Source organism: Desarmillaria tabescens (genome assembly GCF_030435595.1).
Source record: "Desarmillaria tabescens strain CCBAS 213 chromosome Unknown EV420scaffold_11, whole genome shotgun sequence".
Lineage (NCBI taxonomy): Eukaryota > Fungi > Basidiomycota > Agaricomycetes > Agaricales > Physalacriaceae > Desarmillaria > Desarmillaria tabescens.
Window position 1 is genome coordinate 1180304 of NW_026848310.1, and position 19705 is coordinate 1200008.

The 19705-nt window shown below is 48.9% G+C and overlaps 11 protein-coding genes across 11 annotated transcripts; 7 read left to right on the forward strand and 4 right to left on the reverse strand.

The window, feature by feature from the left end:
* Window positions 1-225: 225 nt before the first annotated feature.
* EV420DRAFT_195524 (uncharacterized protein) lies at window positions 226-1403 on the reverse strand. The gene is made up of 2 exons (XM_060481162.1): window positions 292-1403; window positions 226-234 (listed from the first exon to the last, which is right to left on the reverse strand). Exon 1 carries the CDS (start codon window positions 1204-1206, stop codon window positions 580-582), a length of 627 nt encoding a protein of 208 aa, XP_060333263.1. The 5' UTR covers window positions 1207-1403; the 3' UTR covers window positions 226-234; window positions 292-579.
* Window positions 1404-2189: 786 nt separating this feature from the next.
* Window positions 2190-3114, forward strand: EV420DRAFT_195656 (uncharacterized protein). The gene has a single exon (XM_060481163.1). It carries the CDS (start codon window positions 2578-2580, stop codon window positions 3061-3063), a length of 486 nt encoding a protein of 161 aa, XP_060333264.1. The 5' UTR covers window positions 2190-2577; the 3' UTR covers window positions 3064-3114.
* A 637-nt stretch (window positions 3115-3751) lies between these two features.
* Window positions 3752-5024, reverse strand: EV420DRAFT_1531741 (uncharacterized protein). Its single transcript, XM_060472678.1, has 2 exons — window positions 4518-5024; window positions 3752-4468 (listed from the first exon to the last, which is right to left on the reverse strand). Exons 1-2 carry the CDS (start codon window positions 4991-4993, stop codon window positions 4213-4215), a joined length of 732 nt encoding a protein of 243 aa, XP_060333265.1. The 5' UTR covers window positions 4994-5024; the 3' UTR covers window positions 3752-4212.
* EV420DRAFT_1531744 (HAD-like domain-containing protein) lies at window positions 5025-6949 on the forward strand. The gene is made up of 6 exons (XM_060472679.1): window positions 5025-5222; window positions 5275-5966; window positions 6029-6133; window positions 6184-6336; window positions 6387-6485; window positions 6544-6949. Exons 1-6 carry the CDS (start codon window positions 5087-5089, stop codon window positions 6751-6753), a joined length of 1395 nt encoding a protein of 464 aa, XP_060333266.1. The 5' UTR covers window positions 5025-5086; the 3' UTR covers window positions 6754-6949.
* Window positions 6950-7052: 103 nt separating this feature from the next.
* EV420DRAFT_1640848 (uncharacterized protein) lies at window positions 7053-9522 on the reverse strand (the record flags this gene model as incomplete). The annotated part of the gene is made up of 9 exons (XM_060477154.1): window positions 7053-7894; window positions 7944-8065; window positions 8138-8207; window positions 8258-8419; window positions 8476-8567; window positions 8627-8800; window positions 8854-8955; window positions 9004-9311; window positions 9370-9522. 9 exons carry the CDS (start codon window positions 9520-9522, stop codon window positions 7053-7055), a joined length of 2025 nt encoding a protein of 674 aa, XP_060333267.1.
* A 110-nt stretch (window positions 9523-9632) lies between these two features.
* On the forward strand, window positions 9633-10737 carry EV420DRAFT_1640849 (uncharacterized protein; the record flags this gene model as incomplete). The annotated part of the gene is made up of 3 exons (XM_060477155.1): window positions 9633-9642; window positions 9694-9717; window positions 9767-10737. 3 exons carry the CDS (start codon window positions 9633-9635, stop codon window positions 10735-10737), a joined length of 1005 nt encoding a protein of 334 aa, XP_060333268.1.
* A 661-nt stretch (window positions 10738-11398) lies between these two features.
* Window positions 11399-12297, reverse strand: EV420DRAFT_1762641 (UBC-like protein). Its single transcript, XM_060480708.1, has 4 exons — window positions 12244-12297; window positions 12050-12189; window positions 11791-11996; window positions 11399-11733 (listed from the first exon to the last, which is right to left on the reverse strand). Exons 1-4 carry the CDS (start codon window positions 12251-12253, stop codon window positions 11673-11675), a joined length of 417 nt encoding a protein of 138 aa, XP_060333269.1. The 5' UTR covers window positions 12254-12297; the 3' UTR covers window positions 11399-11672.
* Window positions 12298-12350: 53 nt separating this feature from the next.
* Window positions 12351-12842, forward strand: EV420DRAFT_195887 (uncharacterized protein). Its single transcript, XM_060481166.1, has 3 exons — window positions 12351-12371; window positions 12438-12510; window positions 12572-12842. The coding sequence occupies exons 2-3, from the start codon at window positions 12468-12470 to the stop codon at window positions 12754-12756; spliced, it is 228 nt and encodes a 75-aa protein (XP_060333270.1). The 5' UTR covers window positions 12351-12371; window positions 12438-12467; the 3' UTR covers window positions 12757-12842.
* Window positions 12843-12944: 102 nt separating this feature from the next.
* Window positions 12945-15432, forward strand: EV420DRAFT_195918 (uncharacterized protein). The gene is made up of 4 exons (XM_060481167.1): window positions 12945-13640; window positions 13690-13845; window positions 13899-13971; window positions 14023-15432. The coding sequence occupies exons 1-4, from the start codon at window positions 13206-13208 to the stop codon at window positions 15213-15215; spliced, it is 1857 nt and encodes a 618-aa protein (XP_060333271.1). The 5' UTR covers window positions 12945-13205; the 3' UTR covers window positions 15216-15432.
* Window position 15433: 1 nt separating this feature from the next.
* On the forward strand, window positions 15434-17811 carry EV420DRAFT_195822 (cytochrome-450 hydroxylase). Its single transcript, XM_060481165.1, has 9 exons — window positions 15434-15746; window positions 15806-15884; window positions 15939-16287; window positions 16349-16494; window positions 16544-16682; window positions 16731-17217; window positions 17269-17356; window positions 17409-17518; window positions 17568-17811. The coding sequence occupies exons 1-9, from the start codon at window positions 15592-15594 to the stop codon at window positions 17650-17652; spliced, it is 1638 nt and encodes a 545-aa protein (XP_060333272.1). The 5' UTR covers window positions 15434-15591; the 3' UTR covers window positions 17653-17811.
* Window positions 17705-19675, forward strand: EV420DRAFT_195813 (uncharacterized protein). Its single transcript, XM_060481164.1, has 2 exons — window positions 17705-18191; window positions 18243-19675. The coding sequence occupies exons 1-2, from the start codon at window positions 17971-17973 to the stop codon at window positions 19549-19551; spliced, it is 1530 nt and encodes a 509-aa protein (XP_060333273.1). The 5' UTR covers window positions 17705-17970; the 3' UTR covers window positions 19552-19675.
* Window positions 19676-19705: the final 30 nt, after the last annotated feature.

Sequence of the window (19705 nt, forward strand, 5' to 3'; positions counted from 1 at the left end):
GCTCTCCGGGTGAGGTTGGTCGGACAGGGTTGTCGGTGGGCCGCGAGCGGCGACCCTTAAGCGAGAGAATGCGTTGGAGACGTGTGCGGCGATGTCGAGGACGCGGTTGACGACGGCGACGACAACAACAATGTAGAAGAGAAGAAGCCTTGGAACACCGTAACGGCGCTGATCTGGAGGAGGCCAAAACCGAGAAAAGAAAATGTGACTTGTCCCAAATACACAATTTGCTGACTAATCAGTCCGAGAATTACCTCAATTTTGATCAAATTCGGGTGATAGATGACTAACTGTTCATCACTCTTCCCGGTCCTCGAGTCGCAAAGACTCGGCGGGCGGTTTCAGTTTTTAGTGACGCTCGAGCTCATATTTTTCGCAATCGTGATAATGACTTGTTAGAGTTGTGTTTCACTATCTAGGTCACATCAAAAGGTTCACTCATTCGACATCAGACTTTCCTTTGAGTTTCCTTCTTCCACTGACAATAATGACAGCATCGCCGCAGGGGCGAGGTCGGTCAGTTGACCAACAGCGGAGTACCGCTCGAAACAGCAACAGTCGTAAAGTACAAAGTCAAGCTCATACTGATTGATATTTACCCGTATTAAGAATAATTTCCTTCATCCTGCTCCACGAAACTACATTCTCAAGACCCTTCTTGTCCAGAGCGACAGAGAAACCGAGCAGTTTGGTGCCGGTGTGGGTGCTGCCGGATCCGGACCTGCTAATACTTTGCGAAGCATTTCCTTTCCCCCGTTTCAACGGTCGATGGTGTTGATTGTCACCCGATGTTCGTTTCATGCCCACGTTGCCTTCCATCTGATTATCGGCATCCTTACGGGATAAGGTTTGTTGCGTTATTGCAACGGTATCTTTCTTTCGGGTACTCGATATCTCATCGGCAGTTTCCCCGATGATTCTAACTGTAGAGTTAGATTTGTGGGGGTTCCCGCGTTGCGGGGCGCCAAGGACTGTTTTATCTTGTTGACTGGTCATTTCGTCGGTGCGGATATTTCTCGATCGTGATCCTGATGGATCCGCTGATCCGCTCGTGAGGGTCTGGCGCATGAAACTAGGAGCTGCCCACGCAGATGGGCTATGGTGAATGATGTTAGCCTGAGAGCGAGAGATTGATAGTCTTGGTTCCTCGAGATCATCCGCGTCTAACAGGACTCGCTTCCTTTTCCGTCCTGAGCGTGCAGCCATCTGTGAATACGATCTCTGTGAAGGGCCAAAGAGATCTGTTTGTGTCTCGAAGTCATCCGGATCCAACGGTCTGCTAGGGCCTGCGTTCCGGTCCGTTGTATCACTGCCGTCATGTCTTTGACCACGAGAACGTTTGCCAGAAGATTGCTTATCAGACTCCGAATCCGAGTGCGGGTCCGATGTTTCATCTGACGAACCATCCACATCTATATCGCGCTGAGTATCAGGGGGGTTGACGGAAAGAGAGGCATCCTCAGTGTTCTCTCTGAGGATAGAGGACTGTGACCCATTTTGCGATAAATCACCATCGTAGTCATCTGCAGAGAACAGAGAATCATGATCATCGATATCTTCTGCATCTCGTTCAACAGGCAGGTTCGCAGCCGAAGTAGCAATGGCTCGTTGCGAGGCTGCAAAAGGGCCAAAGGGCTGCGGCAGTCGCAGAGATGGTCCAGATTGCGGCTTGTCTGCGACTACCCGTCCTGAGGATTGGCCAGGTTTCGGGTCGCATGGTGACTGCGAATGGAGTCCAGATTGTGACTGGGACTGTGACTGTGATTGAGAAAATAAGTCGTGATACTGGGTAGGAGGACATTCTTGGGACTGGGAATATAACCACGACTGAGACTGAGGTTGTGACTGTGAAAAGGGTTGTGATGAAGTATCCGAATTAGGCGCCAGAATCTTGGGAGTACTTGTTGAATTGATTGGGAATATGATTTGGTTGGGCAGGAGGAGGAACTTTGCGAAGTCCGTCAGCAGCTAACGGTCGCTCAACAGAGCGCAGCGGCTTGGGAGGTGGAGAAGATAATAAGCTATCCTGACCCGAGGTGAACGAGGATGGAGGGTTACGGGGCTGGATACTAGGAAACGTCGTCGAATGCTTCTTGGAGGAGGTTGCGGATTGGGTGACCGACTTTCTGGACACCGGCTTTCGCGACGGAGAACTGGCCAGATAACGGTCCCCTGCTACATCTGTCCAATTGACGCCGAAGGACTTTGACCCCCGGATTGTTGCAGTGTAAGTGTAAGTGGTTTTTCTCGGTCGCTGCCTGCGAGGCAAGGACAGATGCGACGACACCTCTCCTGGTCCACTGCCACCGGTATCCACTGAATCCGATGTTTTCCTTGAGCGCCCTGTCAGAATTGGTGTTGCCTCAGAAGGCACTTTCGGACGCCGAGTAGATACTGGCGATTCTGTAGGAGACAGTTGGATTGTCAATTTCGGTATCACATCGGCCCGGGGCGTTGTCAGACCATTCCTTGGACTTGGAGACCAACTGTCCGTCAAGGGACGAGAAGTTGTTGAAACTTCTGAATCAGAGTTATCCTGACATTTGTCTGCTGGGGAATTGGAATCTGTACAGGGACATGAATGTCATCAGCTTCATATCGCAGGGTCCGAAACTCACTATTTTGCCGTGCATCGGTATCAACTGTGGCTTTCCTGAGATACTCGTGTTGGTTGTTCTTATCCAGGTGCTAAATTACCCATTAGCCACAGATCCTATCACAATGGGAAACGCCTATACCCTAGACCACCAACGGTCGTATTCGCGTGCTGCGTTTGCGACATCTTGGTGTTCGGACGTCACCTCCTTACCACCGACTCCCTTCGATTCAGACTTTTTGTTAAGCCCACGGTCTTTAGGGGCGAAACCGAGCCCATTCTGCTGGGACTTGGGTTGCTTTCGAGAGGTCTTCTTGACCATGAAGGAACTACTAATGTGTTTATCAATACAACGAGTGTCTTGCGGTGGAACTATGCTGACCCACCACCAACCCCTCGCCGCAGGCTATGTATCCAGTCGTTTAAGTCTGGGCTGGCATGAAGCTCTGCTGGTTGACCTAATGTAGCTGTTGGAGATGTATCGGCAACGGAGAAAGCATCGCATTGAAGCGCAAGCTCTTGCTCGTCCGTCAATCCTGTAGCACCTTGTAAGGGTATGCGCCGGAAAATTAGACGAAATGAGTTGATTGATAAAACTGCCTTTTCACATTGACCGATTGGATGACTGATATCATGCCGTCAGTATCTTGTTCTAGAGAAGTACCGCATGATAGGCACCGCTGTGTATATGATTCCATTGCCTTCGTAGTGAGCATCAATGGCATTGTAAAAGCTCTGTCAGACACATTCACCCATAAGGATGAGCTGTTATCAGGATCCTTGGGCCTATTGCCACGAAACTACCACAAATAAGATGAAATCTGTTGGAGTCAGGCAAAAATGACGCACGGTGAGTAACTGAACTCTCTTGGGCTTGGTGGCAGGCTCTGCTCTGTAGTATTCAGCGCCAAATCGTAGAGAAATGTCCAGTAGATAGTCGTGGATCCATGGTGCCAGTTTATCTGCCATTGAGAAACCAGCGCGATTCCAAGTAGAGTGTAGGTTTGAGTCAAGACGCGTCGTGTGCTACGCGGTCACGGTGGTGGCTGACAAAGTTGCTGACACATAGTGCCATGTCACTGGCAGAAAGTCCAAGACCCTCGCGCCGTTTATGTTGCCGTTTTATGGGGCCAGCGACGATGTCGGCATTTACATGGATGTTTCAAGCAATCAGCCCGTCCGAGAAGAAAACTTCAATGTTTGAATAAGAAATGATATTAGCAAGCCTAGCAGTTTCGTCCCAGCTTATTCTTTAGTCGAGGCATCTACACTAGTAAAGTTACGTTGACGAGGCAAGAAGTCAGAGCAATAAGGTTAAATGCAAGAACATACAGTCATTTTACCACCAACAGATGTCGGGGGTCAAAACCGTTCACCTGCTCATGAAACAGGCCCTCCCCGTGGATTTTGAGAAGAACGATGACAAAGCCTTGGGTTACATAACTTGCACTGGCATGATCGTTTTGTTTTCAACCACGACGACGCATGGAATGCGACAAGACGCTCATGACCACTGGCGACTACCGACTTATAGTTACACGGTCCGTGCGACAACAGAAGACAACAAGACTTTAAACTTTGCTCGACAAGAACCGGGGACAAGTACAATCGAATAGCTACTCCTTCTGACTGGTCTCTACATTGGTATTATTCTCCGAGGCTCCTTCCTTCTTGGTTTCTTCCGGCTGCTGGGAAACGGTTGTGGTAGAAGACAGCAGCTGAGCCTGGGAAAGGGCGGCACGAAGGGCGGCATTTTCGACCCTCAATTGGTCAACCAATGCACGACATTCTTCCCAACGGCGATTCGCCTCGTCTGCTGAAGCGAGGGCGGCATCAAGGAGTTGCGAACGAGACTCAAGGGCCTTGACATGCCTGGATCTTGGTAAGCAGGAGGCTCAACAGATGCATTAACTCTACATACTGGTCTCGTCGTTCTCTAAATGCACGCTGGGCCTTTCTGTTCTGCTCTGCACGCTTGCTGGAACTGAGGGCGCGCTGGCCTGACGACGTGGATCCGGACTGGTCGGGTTGGGAGTTTGGGGGAGGCGGCGGCATTCCACCGGGCGAGTAGTCGGTATACTGATACGGAGGCATGGCGCCGGGGGGAAGCTGATGCATGATGGTATGGGGAGGTGGAAGAACGTGTTGAAGCTGCTGAGGCTGGGACTGAGGCTGAGGCTGAGTGGCGGGTTGCTGAGGTTGGGCAGAGTCTGGAGTCGTGGCAGGAGGAGACTTTCGTTTCCGTGGGTTACGGGTTGGTGGTGTTATGGCTGGCGGCTCGTCACGCAGGCGCATAGTCTGGGGAAGAGCCTGCCCATTAGTCGACTGAGCAGGCTGCTGACTAGTCGGCTGCCCCGCGTTGGCAATGTTCGTCGAGAGATTTGAAAAGTTCATCATTCTTTATGAACCCTCGAGGACCACAAAGTATTTGTAAGAGCCTGACAAAGCCTGACTAAGAGCTCCCTAAATAGACAAACGCCCTTGCACAACATGTACAAACGCGTACCCCATTCCCAATCCCCTTCCACCATGTCTCCATCTCTGCGCCAGCGTTTCTTCTTAAAAAGCAAGGATGCTTCGTCTCAGTCGCTACAGCACTCACAGGATACATCCGGAAGTACAGGCAGTTCGTGCTCTTGCATTTCTTGTTTCTCTTCCTCAATAATATATCAATCCAGCGACGTTAACCCCAGAGTCAGATCCCCCGACAGACGCCAGCGCTCCCACTGCTCTTTCTTCCGAGTCTTCTGTGTCTGATAGAGACCACGATCCGTCTCTGAGGACTACTCTAGCAAACATCCATCGCGTTCCGTTCTATCGACGCAGAAGCAACAAGTCTGATGCAGCTCTGTCCTCTTCCATCATCAAGCCTCCCACACGTCGCAGACGCGCAAAACCCTCTTTCCTTTCTCGTGTCGTCCATAGAGTCGTTCCTTGTGTACCCGATTCCAGTGCTCCCCAACCGGATTCCGATACACCGCCGTCAGATCCATTAGCCGCTCAACTAGACAGTCATCTTAACTCATCTTTATCTTCTGATGTCTCCAATCAGTCTGATAATAACGCTGTCGTAGATCTTCCTCCAGTAATGACTCAAGATTTGTCTTCACCCCAGGACCCAGATGTCATCGTACCTCCACCTTCCAGCGTCTATCTGTTGCCTCAGGACGAGACCGACGGTGTCACCTCGGGTGCCGTCCAGCCCCCAGGATCTACTGGAGAACCTATTGCACGGACGCCGACTAGAGACACTGATGATTCTGAAGCTACTAGTTATATGGATGATGACGGAGATGATACGCAAATTGATATGCAGGCTGAAGAAGATCGTTTGATCAAGAATGGCGGATGTGGAATACCCATCGGGCCGGTAGCTATCACTTTGCTTTCGTTTACTATTTAGTGCTTATGCGCTTCTTTCTCAACGCCCAGGACGGCATGCCGCAGCCCCTTCTACCGCCCATAGCTCCTCATCATGCGGGACGCAAGTGCTTAGTTCTTGACCTCGACGAGACCTTGGTGCATAGCAGCTTTAGGGTAACTTGACCCTTCTCTTGTGTAATCACTCTGGTTCTTACTGAATGTAGCAGGCTGTGCAAAATGCTGATTTTATCGTTCCCGTCGAGATTGAATATACTTGGCATCAATTCCATGTATTGAAACGGCCGGGGGTTGATGCCTTTCTCAAGAAAATGGGTGAACTGTACGAGGTCGTTGTGTTCACAGCGAGTTTAAGCAAGGTAAATTCTGTTAGCCCTTACCACCACCCTGCCTTACATTTTTCTTTCAGTATGCCGATCCAGTGTTAGATAAATTGGACATTCACCAAGCTGTGGCGCATCGCTTATTCCGAGAAAGTTGCTATAGCCATAATGGTAACTATGTTAAAGTACGTATACGCTTCGTACGTTTGCATCAACTCTGCTAATCCGAGTGGAACTTTTCAGGACCTTTCTCAACTGGGTAGAGCCATCACAGACACTATAATTCTGGACAACTCGCCCGCATCTTATATCTTTCATCCTAACAATGCGGTTCCTGTCTCCTCATGGTTTAATGACCCACATGACGCAGAGCTCGTAGACCTCATACCTTTTCTGATTGACCTCACTTCAGTACCAGATGTTAGGGGCATTCTGAATCCCGTTCGATGTTAATGACACGCAACGTATTTGGGCATACGTGCACTTATTTTGCAATCCTACGACACCAGTCATTCGTTGACATATATCGTAATTTATTCTGGGATCTTTGTTGGGTTAAAGTATCACGCACACATTGCTTTGAATATGTAGCCTTCTTACAGTTTTGTATCAACACCATTTCTGCGATTCCACGGCCTATCATAATGAGTGATAGATATTAATGAGTAATACAAAGAAAGTGACCAAGACTATATAATTATGCAAGTGCTAAGCTTCAAGCTTCATATATCATCGGTCTATTTTTCGGGCTCTCAACGCTCCGATTTATTCCAAGACGTGCCCTCCGACCTGGACCCTCTCCCATTGTACGATCTGTTATCCCGCCACCCCGACTGACCCCGACCATTTTCTGACGCATTGGAACGAGATGAAGATCTCTGCTGATTGTTCCAAGGTTGCCGCTGCCTTCCTTCTTCCCAGTCTTGTTTCGGCGGCCGGCGATTGTCAGAGCCATACGTACGAGGTGGTCTCTCCTGATTATTCCAGGATTGTCGCTGCCTTCCTTCCTCCCAGCCCTGTTTCTGCGGTCGACGATTGTCTGAGTCGTAGGCACGAGATGGCTTCCTCTGCTTGTCCCAACTTCCTCTCTCAGGCCGACGACTGCTGTTCTGAGACCCCCCGAAATTCTTGCTACGATATCTATCTTGATTATCGGAGCTTCCCCATCGATCTCGCCGCTCAGTAACAACCCGCCCGTACTCATCCTCCTCCAGAAATTCCTCGGCAGCAGGTGCCTCGACCTCTTCAGCGAGAGGAGGTTCTTTAACGGATTCGGCGCTACGATCTTCCTTTAAAATCACTTTTACTTGCACAGTGCTCGAGTCATAGCTTTGTTGCTGGCGAAAGAATGTTGATCCGAAAGCCACAGATGTCTTGGACGAGATTTCGCCCGAGACGTAAGCTTCCACTTGGTTTGGAGCCATAGCGGCAGCGAACTTCGGTATCACCTTTAACATAGTTGCAACCTCACTACGGAGACGCTGCTCAGCACCGCTATTATATACCTGTATGCGTTTTGCGAAACGAAGATCCTTTTCATCAGGGAAAGGCACGTGTCCGCGCTGTACTTTGGTTAGAAGGTCGGGTGTGATATCTAAACAAGGTTTGAAATGAAGCTTTTGGAGGGAGACGGCTGCACAAACATCGAATTTCTATGGGTACAATGGCTTTGATTCCACTGAGAGACACGAAGTTCATTTCGTCTGAAGGGACCACTTCCATGATTCGAGCACTCCGCTTCGTTAAGTTTCTACCACACGCAGTGCTTCAGGTGAGAGAAACGGCAGGTCAGCACTGACCAAAGTAACTTTGGTTCCTACTCACCATATGGACGTACTCCTCAATGGATTTCGCGGCGTGAAAGATTATGATGTTCCCGCAGGGATCAATGTCATCCCTGAAAAAGGCTAGAATCAACGAAGTCAGCAGTAGCTTCAAGGAATGGGTCAAGACTAACTGGAATCAGCGGATATTATATAGGCCTTGATTTTTTGGTCGTAGATGAGGTCATCTTTGGATTTTATAATGCTCGCCGTGACGGCTTTCTTGTAAAGACCGTCATACACGTCTTGAGCCATATCACTGTCAGTGGTGTATATTATAGTCCTGCTGGATGATGCTGTAGCAAAAGGATGTATGTCAGATGTGAAAATACGGCGAGAGGTGAGACATTACTGATAGAGTCTGTTATATAGGTCCAGAAATCGTCTTCCAAATTGTTAACACCGTCATTGGCAGGTAAGAAGGAAAGATTTGGTGGGAAGGGCCTACAAGATAGTGTGATAATCAGGAACACAGCACCATCTTCCCAGAGTCATAATCCTACCATGTTCGAAAGTAACACTCGGTGAAGGAGACGGCCCTTTCGTAGCTCCAGTTTAACTTTTCTTCGACGTCCAGTAGGCAGATGATGGGCGTTCTTTCGGAGGAAGGAACATAATGTGTTCTCGAGGCGTCCACCCTTGCTCTTTGATTAAAATTTCCAAGTGCCTTAAGAAGGCTGGAAGGATGTGCCATGTTAATTGCATGCGGGAAGCTCAGGGAACGACATACGTTGCATCGGGCTCAAAGTTGCAAAGAATGAGTGACTTGCATTCAGAAGGGTTGTAACATGATAGTGCAGAGGTGACAGTATCAAGTCCGGAGATCAATACACTGATTTTTTGTCAGAATGAAGCAAGGCATAGATCTAAGTAGACGCACACATCCGCTTTCCGAGCTGCTTCTGACACCTGAGCTGTATCAACAAGCTCGACCGAGGACCTATCTTGGGCCCGTAAGAAAGCGAGAACGTCTCTAGCAGTAGATGATTCTTTGAAAAGTACGATTGTCCTGGATACCTCTGGTTCGGAAGGAAGTTTGTCGATCAAATCGGCAATGGTGGTGGGTTGGTCTTTTCCCGACACATAGGTTGCAATAATCGAATTTCCGAGAGTTGCTGCCTCCACAGTTTCTGAAATCGCAAGAGAGGGGATCGTCAAAGGGTTACCAAGAGTCACACGTTTTGACTTCTGAGAAATCATAGGTGAATGCGAGCCGATTAATATATTGTTCAGTAAGAAACAATACCTTTCCACGTATTCCCGCATCTTGCGACCCTTCTTTCAGCGTTGCTACAGCATCTGCAGCTAGAAAAACAGTTTTTGAGAATGAACGAGCTCGAAGCGTCGGAGGAGCGACCAATCTCAGAGGTGCTCGACGCGAGAGAAAAAAACGAAGCATGCTTGTATTCGGTCCGAGTTCCGGATTTACCTATCACGAGCACGTGATATATATGTTCGACGTAAGATCGACGGCGGCTCCATCATCTATTTCTATTATTTCTATCATTCATGTCAGGCGGTATGTTTTCCAATCTTGTAGGTACCGTGTCTGGGATGAAGTTTTTTATAGAGACAATATCTGCCCGTCGCTCTAGTATGGACGCCCAGAAGATCGTCTTCATCACTCTGACCGCAGCGTTGAGCGTCGCCGTCGTCGCCATCCTCATTTTTGCCATTCGGGAAATTCAAGCTAAAAGGACAACCGCCCATAGATGCTTGTTTCGCTGTAATAACACTGCCAACACTTTCCTACACTCGGATTCAGAAAAGGCGATTCACGACACAGACTATCCTGACCACGGAAACACCCTCTTCAACACCTGAACTCTCTACAAAAACCCATACTTCCACGCTTTCCAGGCTGTCTCGGCCTGTTGAGCTGGATATCACGCTCTCGCACTCTCGCACCTCGTCTGTTGACATCGCATTTCCTCTGCTATCATTGTCAACTTTCACGCATGTCGACGTAAATACTGCTACATCAATGTCCATACAGGCGGGACTTCAGTGCATGTCCAGAAGAGGTATACTCCGAAAAATATCTCAAGAAGAGTCGACTTCTTCGGAATCCATCTCTGACTTTGCGGATAGTTTGTCTTTCGCGAGTATATCGAGTTCGTCGATGACCTCTATTTCTACGGCGGCTACGGAATCTAGCTTTTTGGACGAGGAGCGCGAAGATGAAACGTACCAAGTTCAGAGAGCGCAGACACAGAGTATGGAAATTCAACGAGGCGTCCTATTGACACGGGAGGCGTTACGTGCATCAGTTCTCGGTCCGGTCGCAGACACCCCGAAAGTCGTCATCTCTACAGTTCCAGTATCTAGCGAAGCTCAACATGCGTCTCTCAGCACAGATGCGAGTCTCTTACACGTACGAGCACCATCAATACTAGTCACGCATCCTAGTACGAGCACCATTGATTCCAGCGCTAGCAGTATGTCCGTTGACTTGGCCGATTTCCCCCTCCCTCCTACGCCCGGGGTCGTACCTGTTGGCAAACTGACGGTATCTAAAGACGTTGTCACGGGTGGCCGTCTAGATTTCGGCGACTTGGACAAGCGGTCGACTCTCGAGCAGTTCATCATGCTCTACGGAAGTACCCAGATGTAGTTAGTAATGTGTCTGGATGATATTGGCGTAGTTATGGAAAATGTATTTCTATAACTCTTCATCATTTCCGTCCGGTCTTTCTTGAAGCAGTAGTATTTTTGTAGCGCAAAGGGGTCAAACATCGCTTCTCTCAGACCTATCTAAATGACTGCTCAAGGAATTATGGAAAGATACTGTGTCGCCCAAGGCTGGGACGAAGGGCACGATATCCTTAAACGCCGGATCGAGTTCGCTTACCTGCCACACAAGTTTGACGTGAGGAACGAACGGCTCAAACTCTGTGATTGGCCAAGTAAAGCGTAGTGATCAGAGAGATCCCCCTTTGCCCCAGCGCTTCGTCGCATTTCCCCAGTTATTTGGCTCAAGCGAGGCAGCCAAACCAACGCGATCGTCTTGCGCTATTCGGTGCAAGTGTATTTTCGCTTCGTTCTCTCTCCGCTCTCTTCTTTCAGTCGCTCCGCCGTTTCTTCGCTCTCTTTTGACCCACCCACCTACTCCCTTCTTTGTTTGGGTAGCGCCTGGTCTGACGTGCAGCTACGTCTTTTCGGTTGCTCAGATTTCAGGTTTCCCCGAACAACTGAGTCCTCGGCTTCCACTGCTACGAGTTTGAGCTTCCGGCATCTCTGCATCCCGGTATCCATCTCCGGACTGGTTTCATTTGACGGCAACCATGATAGTGGTGGAGCGACCCGTAGATTTGCACTTTAGCGAATGGAGAGGTAACCAGTATGTAGAGCCTGAGAATGCTATATTGGATGTCGTCGAACCAGAGTGGAATCAAGACCAATGGTAGCCACTTGGCCACGGATTGTACAAGATATCTGATGATTGCAGATGCTATAAGACAGTTAGAAATTACAAAGCTTACTTCCACCCAACCATCTCCTCTCAATTAGTCCTTCGCCGTGCACATGTTGAATTGATATATGCCAGCTTCAAAACATAGAACCTTCTGGCGGTTGTGGAAGCTTCCTGTTATGGAACGACGCCATCTCCCTACAATTTTATTTATTAGTATGAGTAAGAAGATCATAAAGCATGCGGCATGCGTACTTTCTCATCTCTACGAGAACACTCTCGATGCTGTGGTTGCGAGTCCATCCAGCCAACACAGGAAGCTTGGTTGGATCGACCATGCCGTTCGTCTGGTTGACAAATGGCAGATTAACCTTCGAAAGGAACTGAACAGTCGGAGCGCTATCAGGGTAGCTCTCTCCACAAGTAATCTTAAGGCTGTAGATACGATTCTCGTGCACGGTCTGCACAGATGACAATGATCAGTATTGTATCTGGGCAGGACAGGACGACATACATGTCCTGGACCAATAATCGTGCCATTCCAGTTACTCATCATGATATCGTCGCCATCCTCTAAACCGTACGAGCACGACCCATCGCCAATGCCCTTCTCGCCTTTTTCAAGTTCTTCGAGTAGCCGAAAGTTTCGTGGAACTATCCAAGCCAGATTTCAGTGTTCTAGGATGTTAGAATAACTCGTGGACTCACTCTTCGCCATCGCAGGGAGGATGACAAGGATCACTAAAGCTCGTAGTAACGGGCCAAAATGTAAATTTCATCATCATTATAATTTGGTCCGAAACGGAACTGCTTTCGGAACTCGTACAGCCACTAGCGTGAGTGAGCAATTCCTCATCGCATCTTCAACGTCCGCAGCTTCCTCTCTCTCTTTATACCAACAGTCTCTCCATAAAGCTCACCAAATCCTTTAAATGTTTGGAGGAGGCTCTACGAATCCATACGATGAGGTCGTCAGTGCGTCTACTCCCATACTGACTTGCATATGGCTTGTCATTCCTGATCACAACCTGAGCAGCCAAGACGACAGACGAGAATCTGACGAGCGAAAATTGGGAACTTATTCTCAATCTATGTGACAAAGTTCAAGAGGAAGGCCAGGAAGGGTGCGTTATTTGTCGTTTAGCGGTATCACCGCTTACACGCCATTCCAAGGGCTCGCAATGTCATAGCTGCTGTGCTCAAGAGGTTGGCTCATCGTAATCCTAATGTGCAGCTATATGCTCTGTCGCTGTCTGAGTCGCTATCTAAGAACTGCGGTATCGAGCTCCATAGGGAGATTGCATCCAGAGCGTTTACCCAAGGATTAGAGAAACTTATCACTGACAGGGTAAGCACCTCCAGTGTTATCAACTTCCGCAGAGACTTATATATATGCAGACAACACACGAGAAAGTACGTCGGAGGGCTCTAGGCTTAATCGCGATGTGGACAGCCGAATTTGAGAGTGATTCTACTCTCGGTGTGATGGAGGACTGTTATAACAGTTTACAGGCGAAAAGTATATTGACCATACTTTGACATTGTTCTTTTCGTTCAACCGTTTTCCAGATTATAAATTTGAAACACCGCAAGAGCCTCCGCCACCAACTGTGGACGACGAAATTCGTCGAAAGGAGGAAGAGGAGCTTCAGCGTGTCCTCGAAATCTCCATGGAAGACAAGGGCGGACGAGACCAATGGGCACGGTACAACGACACTGTATCAAGTGGTGCAGGTGGATCTGGTTCATCGCCAAGTTTGCCTCGCGCATCCGGTTCCTCCAGTTCGTATCACGCCCCATCATCGTCCTATGCAACACCAAGTTACTCGACGGGTTATACCTCCGCGCGTACACCTTCACCGAAGCAGCAGCAGGCACAGCAATTCGTTACCACCGCAGCACCTTCTACCCCAACAGCGACTGTCTCACCTCCTCAAACCAATATCGTCACTCGGGTTCGCGCACTACACACCTTCGAGCCCACAGAACCTGGTGAGCTTGGATTTGAGAAGGGTGATGTCATCAAGGTGGTAGATCGTGGTTACAAAGATTGGTGGCGAGGCCAGCTTAAAGGAAGAACCGGAATTTTCCCCGTAAACTATGTGGTGCGTAGTCTTAGCGTCGAAGGACCCTGGTGAATGACTCTCTTCATAGGAGGCAATGCCTGAACCTACTGCTACCGAGCTGGGAAGAGAAGCAGAGCAGGAAGCGGCTGTTTTTGCCCAAGCTGTTAATGTTGAGAAGCTGCTCAACATGTTGAGATCATTGGATCCAGCCAAGGATAACCTTGCAGATAACGAAGAGATTCAAGTACGTCTCTTTCATATGCTCAATTTTTCTGTCAACCAATCTTGTCCTCGTAGGAGCTCTATCGGTCGAGTATGGCTTTGCGCCCCAAGATTGTGAAGCTCATTGACAAGTACAGTCAGAAGCGAGGTACATTTTCCCACTCCTTCTTCTGAGATTGGAACTAATGTATATGACTAGCTGATCTTGTATCAATGAACGAGACGTTCGTCCGCGCGCGCACCATATTTGATCGTATGATGGAAGAAAGCCTTGCTCGCCATAGTGCGATGTATGAACAACCTTCTGCTGCATACCAACCCGCAAGCCAATTTCCTATCGCACGTCCAGACTCTCGTGGACAGGCAGTGCCTGCCTCTTATCCATGGAATCAGCAACCTCAGCAGCCGGCATATGGCGCGTACCCCCAGTATGCAGGACAGTATGGTCCTCAACCTCAACCCGTGGCTACCGCGTACGCCCCTCAGCCTTATGGACCTCAGGGACCGTTGCCCTATCCTGCTCAAGGTCAAGGTCAACCGGGATCCGCCGCAGCTCAAGCAATGCCTGCTCAAACATCGCAAAATTCTATTCCAGTCCAAGCGCAAGGAGCGGCGTCAAGCCAGGCGCAAGGATCCATGCCTTCTGACGCTCAGGGACCCTTACCTGCACAAGTGCAAGGATCCCTGCCTGCACAAACTCAAGGTTACATGCCCGCACAAGCACAAGGGCATGTACCCACACAAGCTCAAGCAGCACAAGTTTTAGGACAGACACCACAGCAAGCCGACCCTACAATCCAATCTCAGTCACAAGCTCAGGTGCAGCATCAGCAGCAAATTCAGGGTCGTCAAGTCGCTGCTCCTTATGTTTACGATCCCACCATGACTTATTCTGACCCGAATGTACAAGCCTGGGCGCAGTACTATGCTAAAGGCGGGAAGGATCTTGCTGGCGCCGTCTATTTCATCTCCGTTCCTGGTGTGACGGATAATTTGCCGCCTCACGCTACTCCTGTGCCCGAACCTCAACCTCAGTCACTTCAACATCAACCTCAGCATCAAATACAAACCAACGATGTGGGTTCCGCGGATACGCTTCCATCGCCTTTCCCTTCTGGTGATCAGCAGAAGCAACCTGTCATAGCGAATGAAGGGGGAAGAAGTCCAGTGGCTACTTCTTCAACCCCATCATGGGTGTTGCCAAAAGTTTCGTCACCGGCAAGGCCCCCGGGTGGCGCCAGTTCCCCCGCCCCAAGTGGTGCTGGAATGGAAGGTGGATACGGAAGATCATCGTATTATGCCTTATCAGGACATATGGCGGGAATGAGTATTAGCGGAGACCAGACACAAGGCTCCGCTCATGGGTACCAAGGTGTCGGTGCGACGGCGTGAAATGAAGCGAAGCAATGTTGCACTCTTATGATTAACTACCAGATTTTGTGATTCGGATATTTATTTTGTGTTCATCACTACCCTCTGCAAATTCTACAATTCTTCTATCTTTCTCACCTTGACAATAAAATCCTTAATCATAATCCCCTGGAATTTCTTCGTTGATTTTTAAGCTTTGCATACATGTGGACCAATTTGAAATTGCTCTTTTAGACTTTGTTATGTTCGAATTCGTCTGTTTGCGTTTCCTATCAAGAAACCTAATAGTAAAAGATCCAGCCAAGCTATCATCACGGGTTGAAGCTGTGGATACCAGGATCGGATATGATGCTAGCTGTACATATTCTAGCCTTGTTCTGTTACTACGGTTTCCTCGATGGCCTGTCTGGTAACTCTGATTGGCGGTATATGCGTGCTTGCCGCCTACATATTCTATCGTCTCGCTATTTCGCTGTCTCTCGATCATCTGCGTTCACTTCCTGGCCCTCCTGTAAAGGGTTTCTTTGAAAATCATCTCAATCTAGTATTAAAGTACGGGCTTACTTCCACTAGACCGTCGACATGCACTGACTACACACGCCTCGTCGCAGCGCTGAGATATCTCCCAGAGCCTATGAACTACTCACTCGTAAATATGGCCGAACGATGAGGATAAGGGGTTTTGGTCCGGTATGTCCACTTGAACGTTAACTGTATATTATCGCCTGACACGGCTGCCATCAGTGGGATGAACGCCTTCTGACTCTGGATCCTGTCGCCGTCGCACATATTCTGAAAAATACCTCGGTGTATGAGAAGCCGCTGTTATCAAGAAGGATTATAAACAATCTTATCGGATGTGGGATGTTGTCGGCTGAGGGGCAGTTATACAAGCGCCTCAGACGCGTCGCGACACCCGCCTTTTCCGCTTATAATATGCGCGCACTAGTGCCTCATGTTTTCAAGAAGGCGCAACAGCTCACGAACCGTTGGTTGTCTATAATGAAGGAACATGAGGACGAGGGGGAGTATCTAGTCATCGACGTTTGCCATTGGCTCAACCGTGCCACATTTGATGTGATTGGCCTTGCAGGTATCTCCGCAGTGCAATGACGTTACCGGCGTGCCGTTACTCACAGACTGAACCCTTGCAGGGCTTGACTATAACTTCGATGCCATACAAGATGAAACTAATCCGTTATTCATCGCTTATAGGGATATGTTTGAGAAAGGCCTATCCCAGACGGGTTCATTACGAACTCTAATTGTGGGTTATCTCCCTTTCTTGAACGTGATATTTGTAAGTCCTATGAGTCGTCATAAAAGCCTACTGATGCTAGGTTCAATAGCGAAATAAGACCGTGCGGCGGTGTCAAACGGTCATACGGGAGATAACTGGTCAGCTCATTCGAGATAGAAAACGACAACTTGAGGAAGCCGCAACTCTGGAAATTCCATATTCCGGAAGGGATCTACTCAGTTTACTCAGTACGTCATAAAGGCTGTGAATTTGGTGCCATTGCTAACTTCTTTCAGTCAGAGCAAACACGATGCGAGATGTCCCTCCTGAGAGCCGCGTATCTGACGGTGAACTTTTAGATAGTATCAACACGTTTATCTTCGCTGGGTCTGATACGTCTTCACTTGCTATGACTTGGACTTTGCTTCTACTCGCCAGACACCCTGCAATGCAGACTCGTTTGCGTGTCGAATTGCTCTCCCTGGGTCTCTCTCGCCATGTTGATGAAATGACGGAGGAAGAGATGCAGAGGGTTTTCGCCTCAATAGCCGAACTCCCTTTCTTCCACAACATCGTACGGGAGTCGTTGAGGCTGATTCCGCCCATCCATTCATCAATGAGAGTGGCCACACGGATAGATAGCATCCCCCTCAAATACGCTATCAGGAGCAAAGATGGCGAGGCTACAAGCATAGAAGTACCGAAAGGCACATTCGTTCACATTCCCGTTGAAGGATTTAATTTGGACAAAAACGTTTGGGGAGATGACTCTTGGGACTTCAAGTAAATATTCACTTGGCGATTTCGTGGATGTTCTAATATCAAGCATGCTAGTCCGGATCGGTGGGATAATCTACCTCAGCGGGCGAAGGAACTGCCTGGCTTATTTTCGAATATTCTAACTTTCTCTGCGGGACCTCGTGTAAGTCTCATGCCGCCATTTAAATTGACATCCAAAACTTACGCGCCTGGAGTCCTGTATAGGCTTTCGCTTTGCCTTGATTGGCGTAAAAACGATGCTCTACTTTTTGATTGTTAATTTCGTTTTCGAGGAGGCGGAATCTAAGGTGGTGAAGCACAACACGTATGTCCGTGATCCAGCACTTGGCTCTGTATCTCACCGAATTCACTAGGGTGTTGATGCGACCTTATATCTCTGGGCGTTTTCATGATGGAAGTCAATGTCCGCTGAGGGTGTCTGTGTACCGTTCTCCGTAAAAATTTCTTGACGCCACATAAGCCTATAAATAGTAATGCACTAGCGTGACTTGCTCGCGAAGCACCTCCGCTCCTTCTTGGTTCAATCTTCCATTTCGGTCCTCTGAACGGTCCTCTGGCTACCCTCATTTCTCGCGGCTACGTTTTTCTCTCCTTTTTCCATCTCAGCGCCTTTCTTTTCTGTATTCCTAAGGATTCTACCTTTTGGTATTTGCAGGTATACTTTACCTCCGAGGATGCGTATACAGTACTTGAACCACCCCTACAGGCATATAACACACAGGCGTTTCAAAATTTCTGTCGTATTCCTGGCAGGTCATGCAGTCAATATCATACCAAGACTTTGAATCAACGCCCTTTACTCCGACATCGTTTTCGTCTCCGAGATCTTCATTTTCCTCGCCGTTGTCTGCCGCAGAACGAAGCTGGCATGCCTCAAGCCCCCACCGGTCTAGATCCACCCCCAGGGACCTCGGTATGCCTCATCTCCGAGACGAAGACATTACCGCAGACATGTTGCTGGAGGACACTTGCAAAAGGTAGATTTATATTCCAAGGTTAAGTGGATAGTGACCTGATATTCAAGTTAGATTCTCGTCGGCAACAATGGCAGAATCGGAAGATCAAAACGCCGGTTTCTGCTCTGTTGATCTCCGGCAGCCCCCTATTGACCCCCGCAGGTCGCGTCGTCGCTGCATGAACTTTGGCTTTGGCAGAGAAGAACTCCATCCTACGACCCCTTCACCTGTGCAGACGAAATCACAGCACGAGGAAAGAGATGATACAAGCAGTTCTGTTTCTACACCTTTGGGAACTTTTACGGGAACAGAATCAGACTTTTCCTCACTCAAAGACATAGAGCTTGAATTTCCCCAGCCACCTCCGATTGGACCTATCATTCGTCGCATGCAAAGTTCACCATCCTTCGCAGAATGCTCACACGCGTTTAGCGAACATTACACAACGGTGAATGCTCATTCATTCCGTCATACCAGCTCCTGGAGTAGAACTGTATCGGAACGACAACTCGACACGTCCCACGAGGTGTCGCTCTCTTCAACCTTTCAGACTACTGGCGGGAGAACGGACGGTCTCTCGAAGGAACTTGGAGCAGGTATAGATCATGAGTCCCTGATACTCAATGCGGTCAACACCAGTTGCGCTGCCCGCTGGCAGAAAAACCATCGAGCATCTAAACCTTCGGATCCCCATTTACCCATTGCTCATGCCCGGCCTCAGAGCCGTGATTCGCATGCTACGCCAAAAGGCGGCCTACCCCATGAACAGAACCACACAAAACCTGCATCGGCACCCACTCATAACCGCATGCCAAGGATCATACGCCGTGTCGTTAGCCTGACAACGTCTCCGAAAAATGAACATAGCTCCCCTCCTCCATCGCGGACGATCCACAAAATGCGGTCATTGAAATTTGTTCCCTTTTCCGAGTCACAGTATTGCACAGAGTCCGAAAGATCAAAGCCACCACCAAAGTGCCAGCTACGTGGCCGGTCGATATCGATGGAATTCCAGAAGGGCAGACCCAGTGCTCACGGGCGTTCTCTTTTCACCTTGTCGTCGAGCAACGTCAAACAAAAACCGTCTCATAAGTCGAACCTCTCCTTACCTCTTGCGGGGCTTGGCCCATCCGCTGGTAGCCAGGCGGATTCCAATCCACTAATTTCCAAACGGCCAGCGACCCAGGTTTGGCATTGTCCCGTTGTCCAAGACACAGACAACAGTGGCGTAGGCTTGACATCTTTCATGGACATCACCCCCGAACACAAACCGCACCACAAATCTGCTCATGCCGTGGGTAGAGATCGGGTCCGCGCTCTATGGCAGAAAGCCAGCCATGGTATACTTGGTTGGGGGAAGACACTCAGAAAGAAGACGTAAAAACTTGTACCCTCACTCGATTTGTAGGATTTTGGAGTCACCCATCGGGTTCACATCTATCGTAGATATGTGTATGTATTGTAATTAGGCCTTGTATCATTTTCACGAATTGTACACCTTTTGTCACTGAGCTTAGCTAGAGGAAGCAGAATCA

What these genes read in the sequence shown, in the direction of transcription:
- EV420DRAFT_195524 (XM_060481162.1), bottom strand. Translation starts at nt 1,206, where the DNA reads ATGGCTGCACGCTCAGGACGGAAAAGGAAGCGAGTCCTGTTAGACGCG.
- EV420DRAFT_195656 (XM_060481163.1), top strand. Translation starts at nt 2,578, where the DNA reads ATGAATGTCATCAGCTTCATATCGCAGGGTCCGAAACTCACTATTTTG.
- EV420DRAFT_1531741 (XM_060472678.1), bottom strand. Translation starts at nt 4,993, where the DNA reads ATGATGAACTTTTCAAATCTCTCGACGAACATTGCCAACGCGGGGCAG. An exon ending in TTTAGAGAACGACGAGACCA is followed by an intron (nt 4,469 to 4,517) that starts GTATGTAGAGTT and finishes ACCAAGATCCAG; the next exon opens with GCATGTCAAGGCCCTTGAGT.
- EV420DRAFT_1531744 (XM_060472679.1), top strand. Translation starts at nt 5,087, where the DNA reads ATGTACAAACGCGTACCCCATTCCCAATCCCCTTCCACCATGTCTCCA. An exon ending in TACATCCGGAAGTACAGGCA is followed by an intron (nt 5,223 to 5,274) that starts GTTCGTGCTCTT and finishes ATATCAATCCAG; the next exon opens with CGACGTTAACCCCAGAGTCA. An exon ending in TGGTGCATAGCAGCTTTAGG is followed by an intron (nt 6,134 to 6,183) that starts GTAACTTGACCC and finishes TACTGAATGTAG; the next exon opens with CAGGCTGTGCAAAATGCTGA.
- EV420DRAFT_1762641 (XM_060480708.1), bottom strand. An exon ending in CGATTATTGGTCCAGGACAT is followed by an intron (nt 11,997 to 12,049) that starts GTATGTCGTCCT and finishes TCATCTGTGCAG; the next exon opens with ACCGTGCACGAGAATCGTAT. An exon ending in GTTCTCGTAGAGATGAGAAA is followed by an intron (nt 11,734 to 11,790) that starts GTACGCATGCCG and finishes ATAAAATTGTAG; the next exon opens with GGAGATGGCGTCGTTCCATA.
- EV420DRAFT_195887 (XM_060481166.1), top strand. Translation starts at nt 12,468, where the DNA reads ATGTTTGGAGGAGGCTCTACGAATCCATACGATGAGGTCGTCA. An exon ending in TCCATACGATGAGGTCGTCA is followed by an intron (nt 12,511 to 12,571) that starts GTGCGTCTACTC and finishes CAACCTGAGCAG; the next exon opens with CCAAGACGACAGACGAGAAT.
- EV420DRAFT_195918 (XM_060481167.1), top strand. Translation starts at nt 13,206, where the DNA reads ATGGAAGACAAGGGCGGACGAGACCAATGGGCACGGTACAACGACACT. An exon ending in TTTTCCCCGTAAACTATGTG is followed by an intron (nt 13,641 to 13,689) that starts GTGCGTAGTCTT and finishes CTCTCTTCATAG; the next exon opens with GAGGCAATGCCTGAACCTAC. An exon ending in CAAGTACAGTCAGAAGCGAG is followed by an intron (nt 13,972 to 14,022) that starts GTACATTTTCCC and finishes GTATATGACTAG; the next exon opens with CTGATCTTGTATCAATGAAC.
- EV420DRAFT_195822 (XM_060481165.1), top strand. Translation starts at nt 15,592, where the DNA reads ATGGCCTGTCTGGTAACTCTGATTGGCGGTATATGCGTGCTTGCCGCC. An exon ending in TGATGTGATTGGCCTTGCAG is followed by an intron (nt 16,288 to 16,348) that starts GTATCTCCGCAG and finishes GAACCCTTGCAG; the next exon opens with GGCTTGACTATAACTTCGAT. An exon ending in GATGACTCTTGGGACTTCAA is followed by an intron (nt 17,218 to 17,268) that starts GTAAATATTCAC and finishes CAAGCATGCTAG; the next exon opens with TCCGGATCGGTGGGATAATC.
- EV420DRAFT_195813 (XM_060481164.1), top strand. Translation starts at nt 17,971, where the DNA reads ATGCAGTCAATATCATACCAAGACTTTGAATCAACGCCCTTTACTCCG. An exon ending in CTGGAGGACACTTGCAAAAG is followed by an intron (nt 18,192 to 18,242) that starts GTAGATTTATAT and finishes TATTCAAGTTAG; the next exon opens with ATTCTCGTCGGCAACAATGG.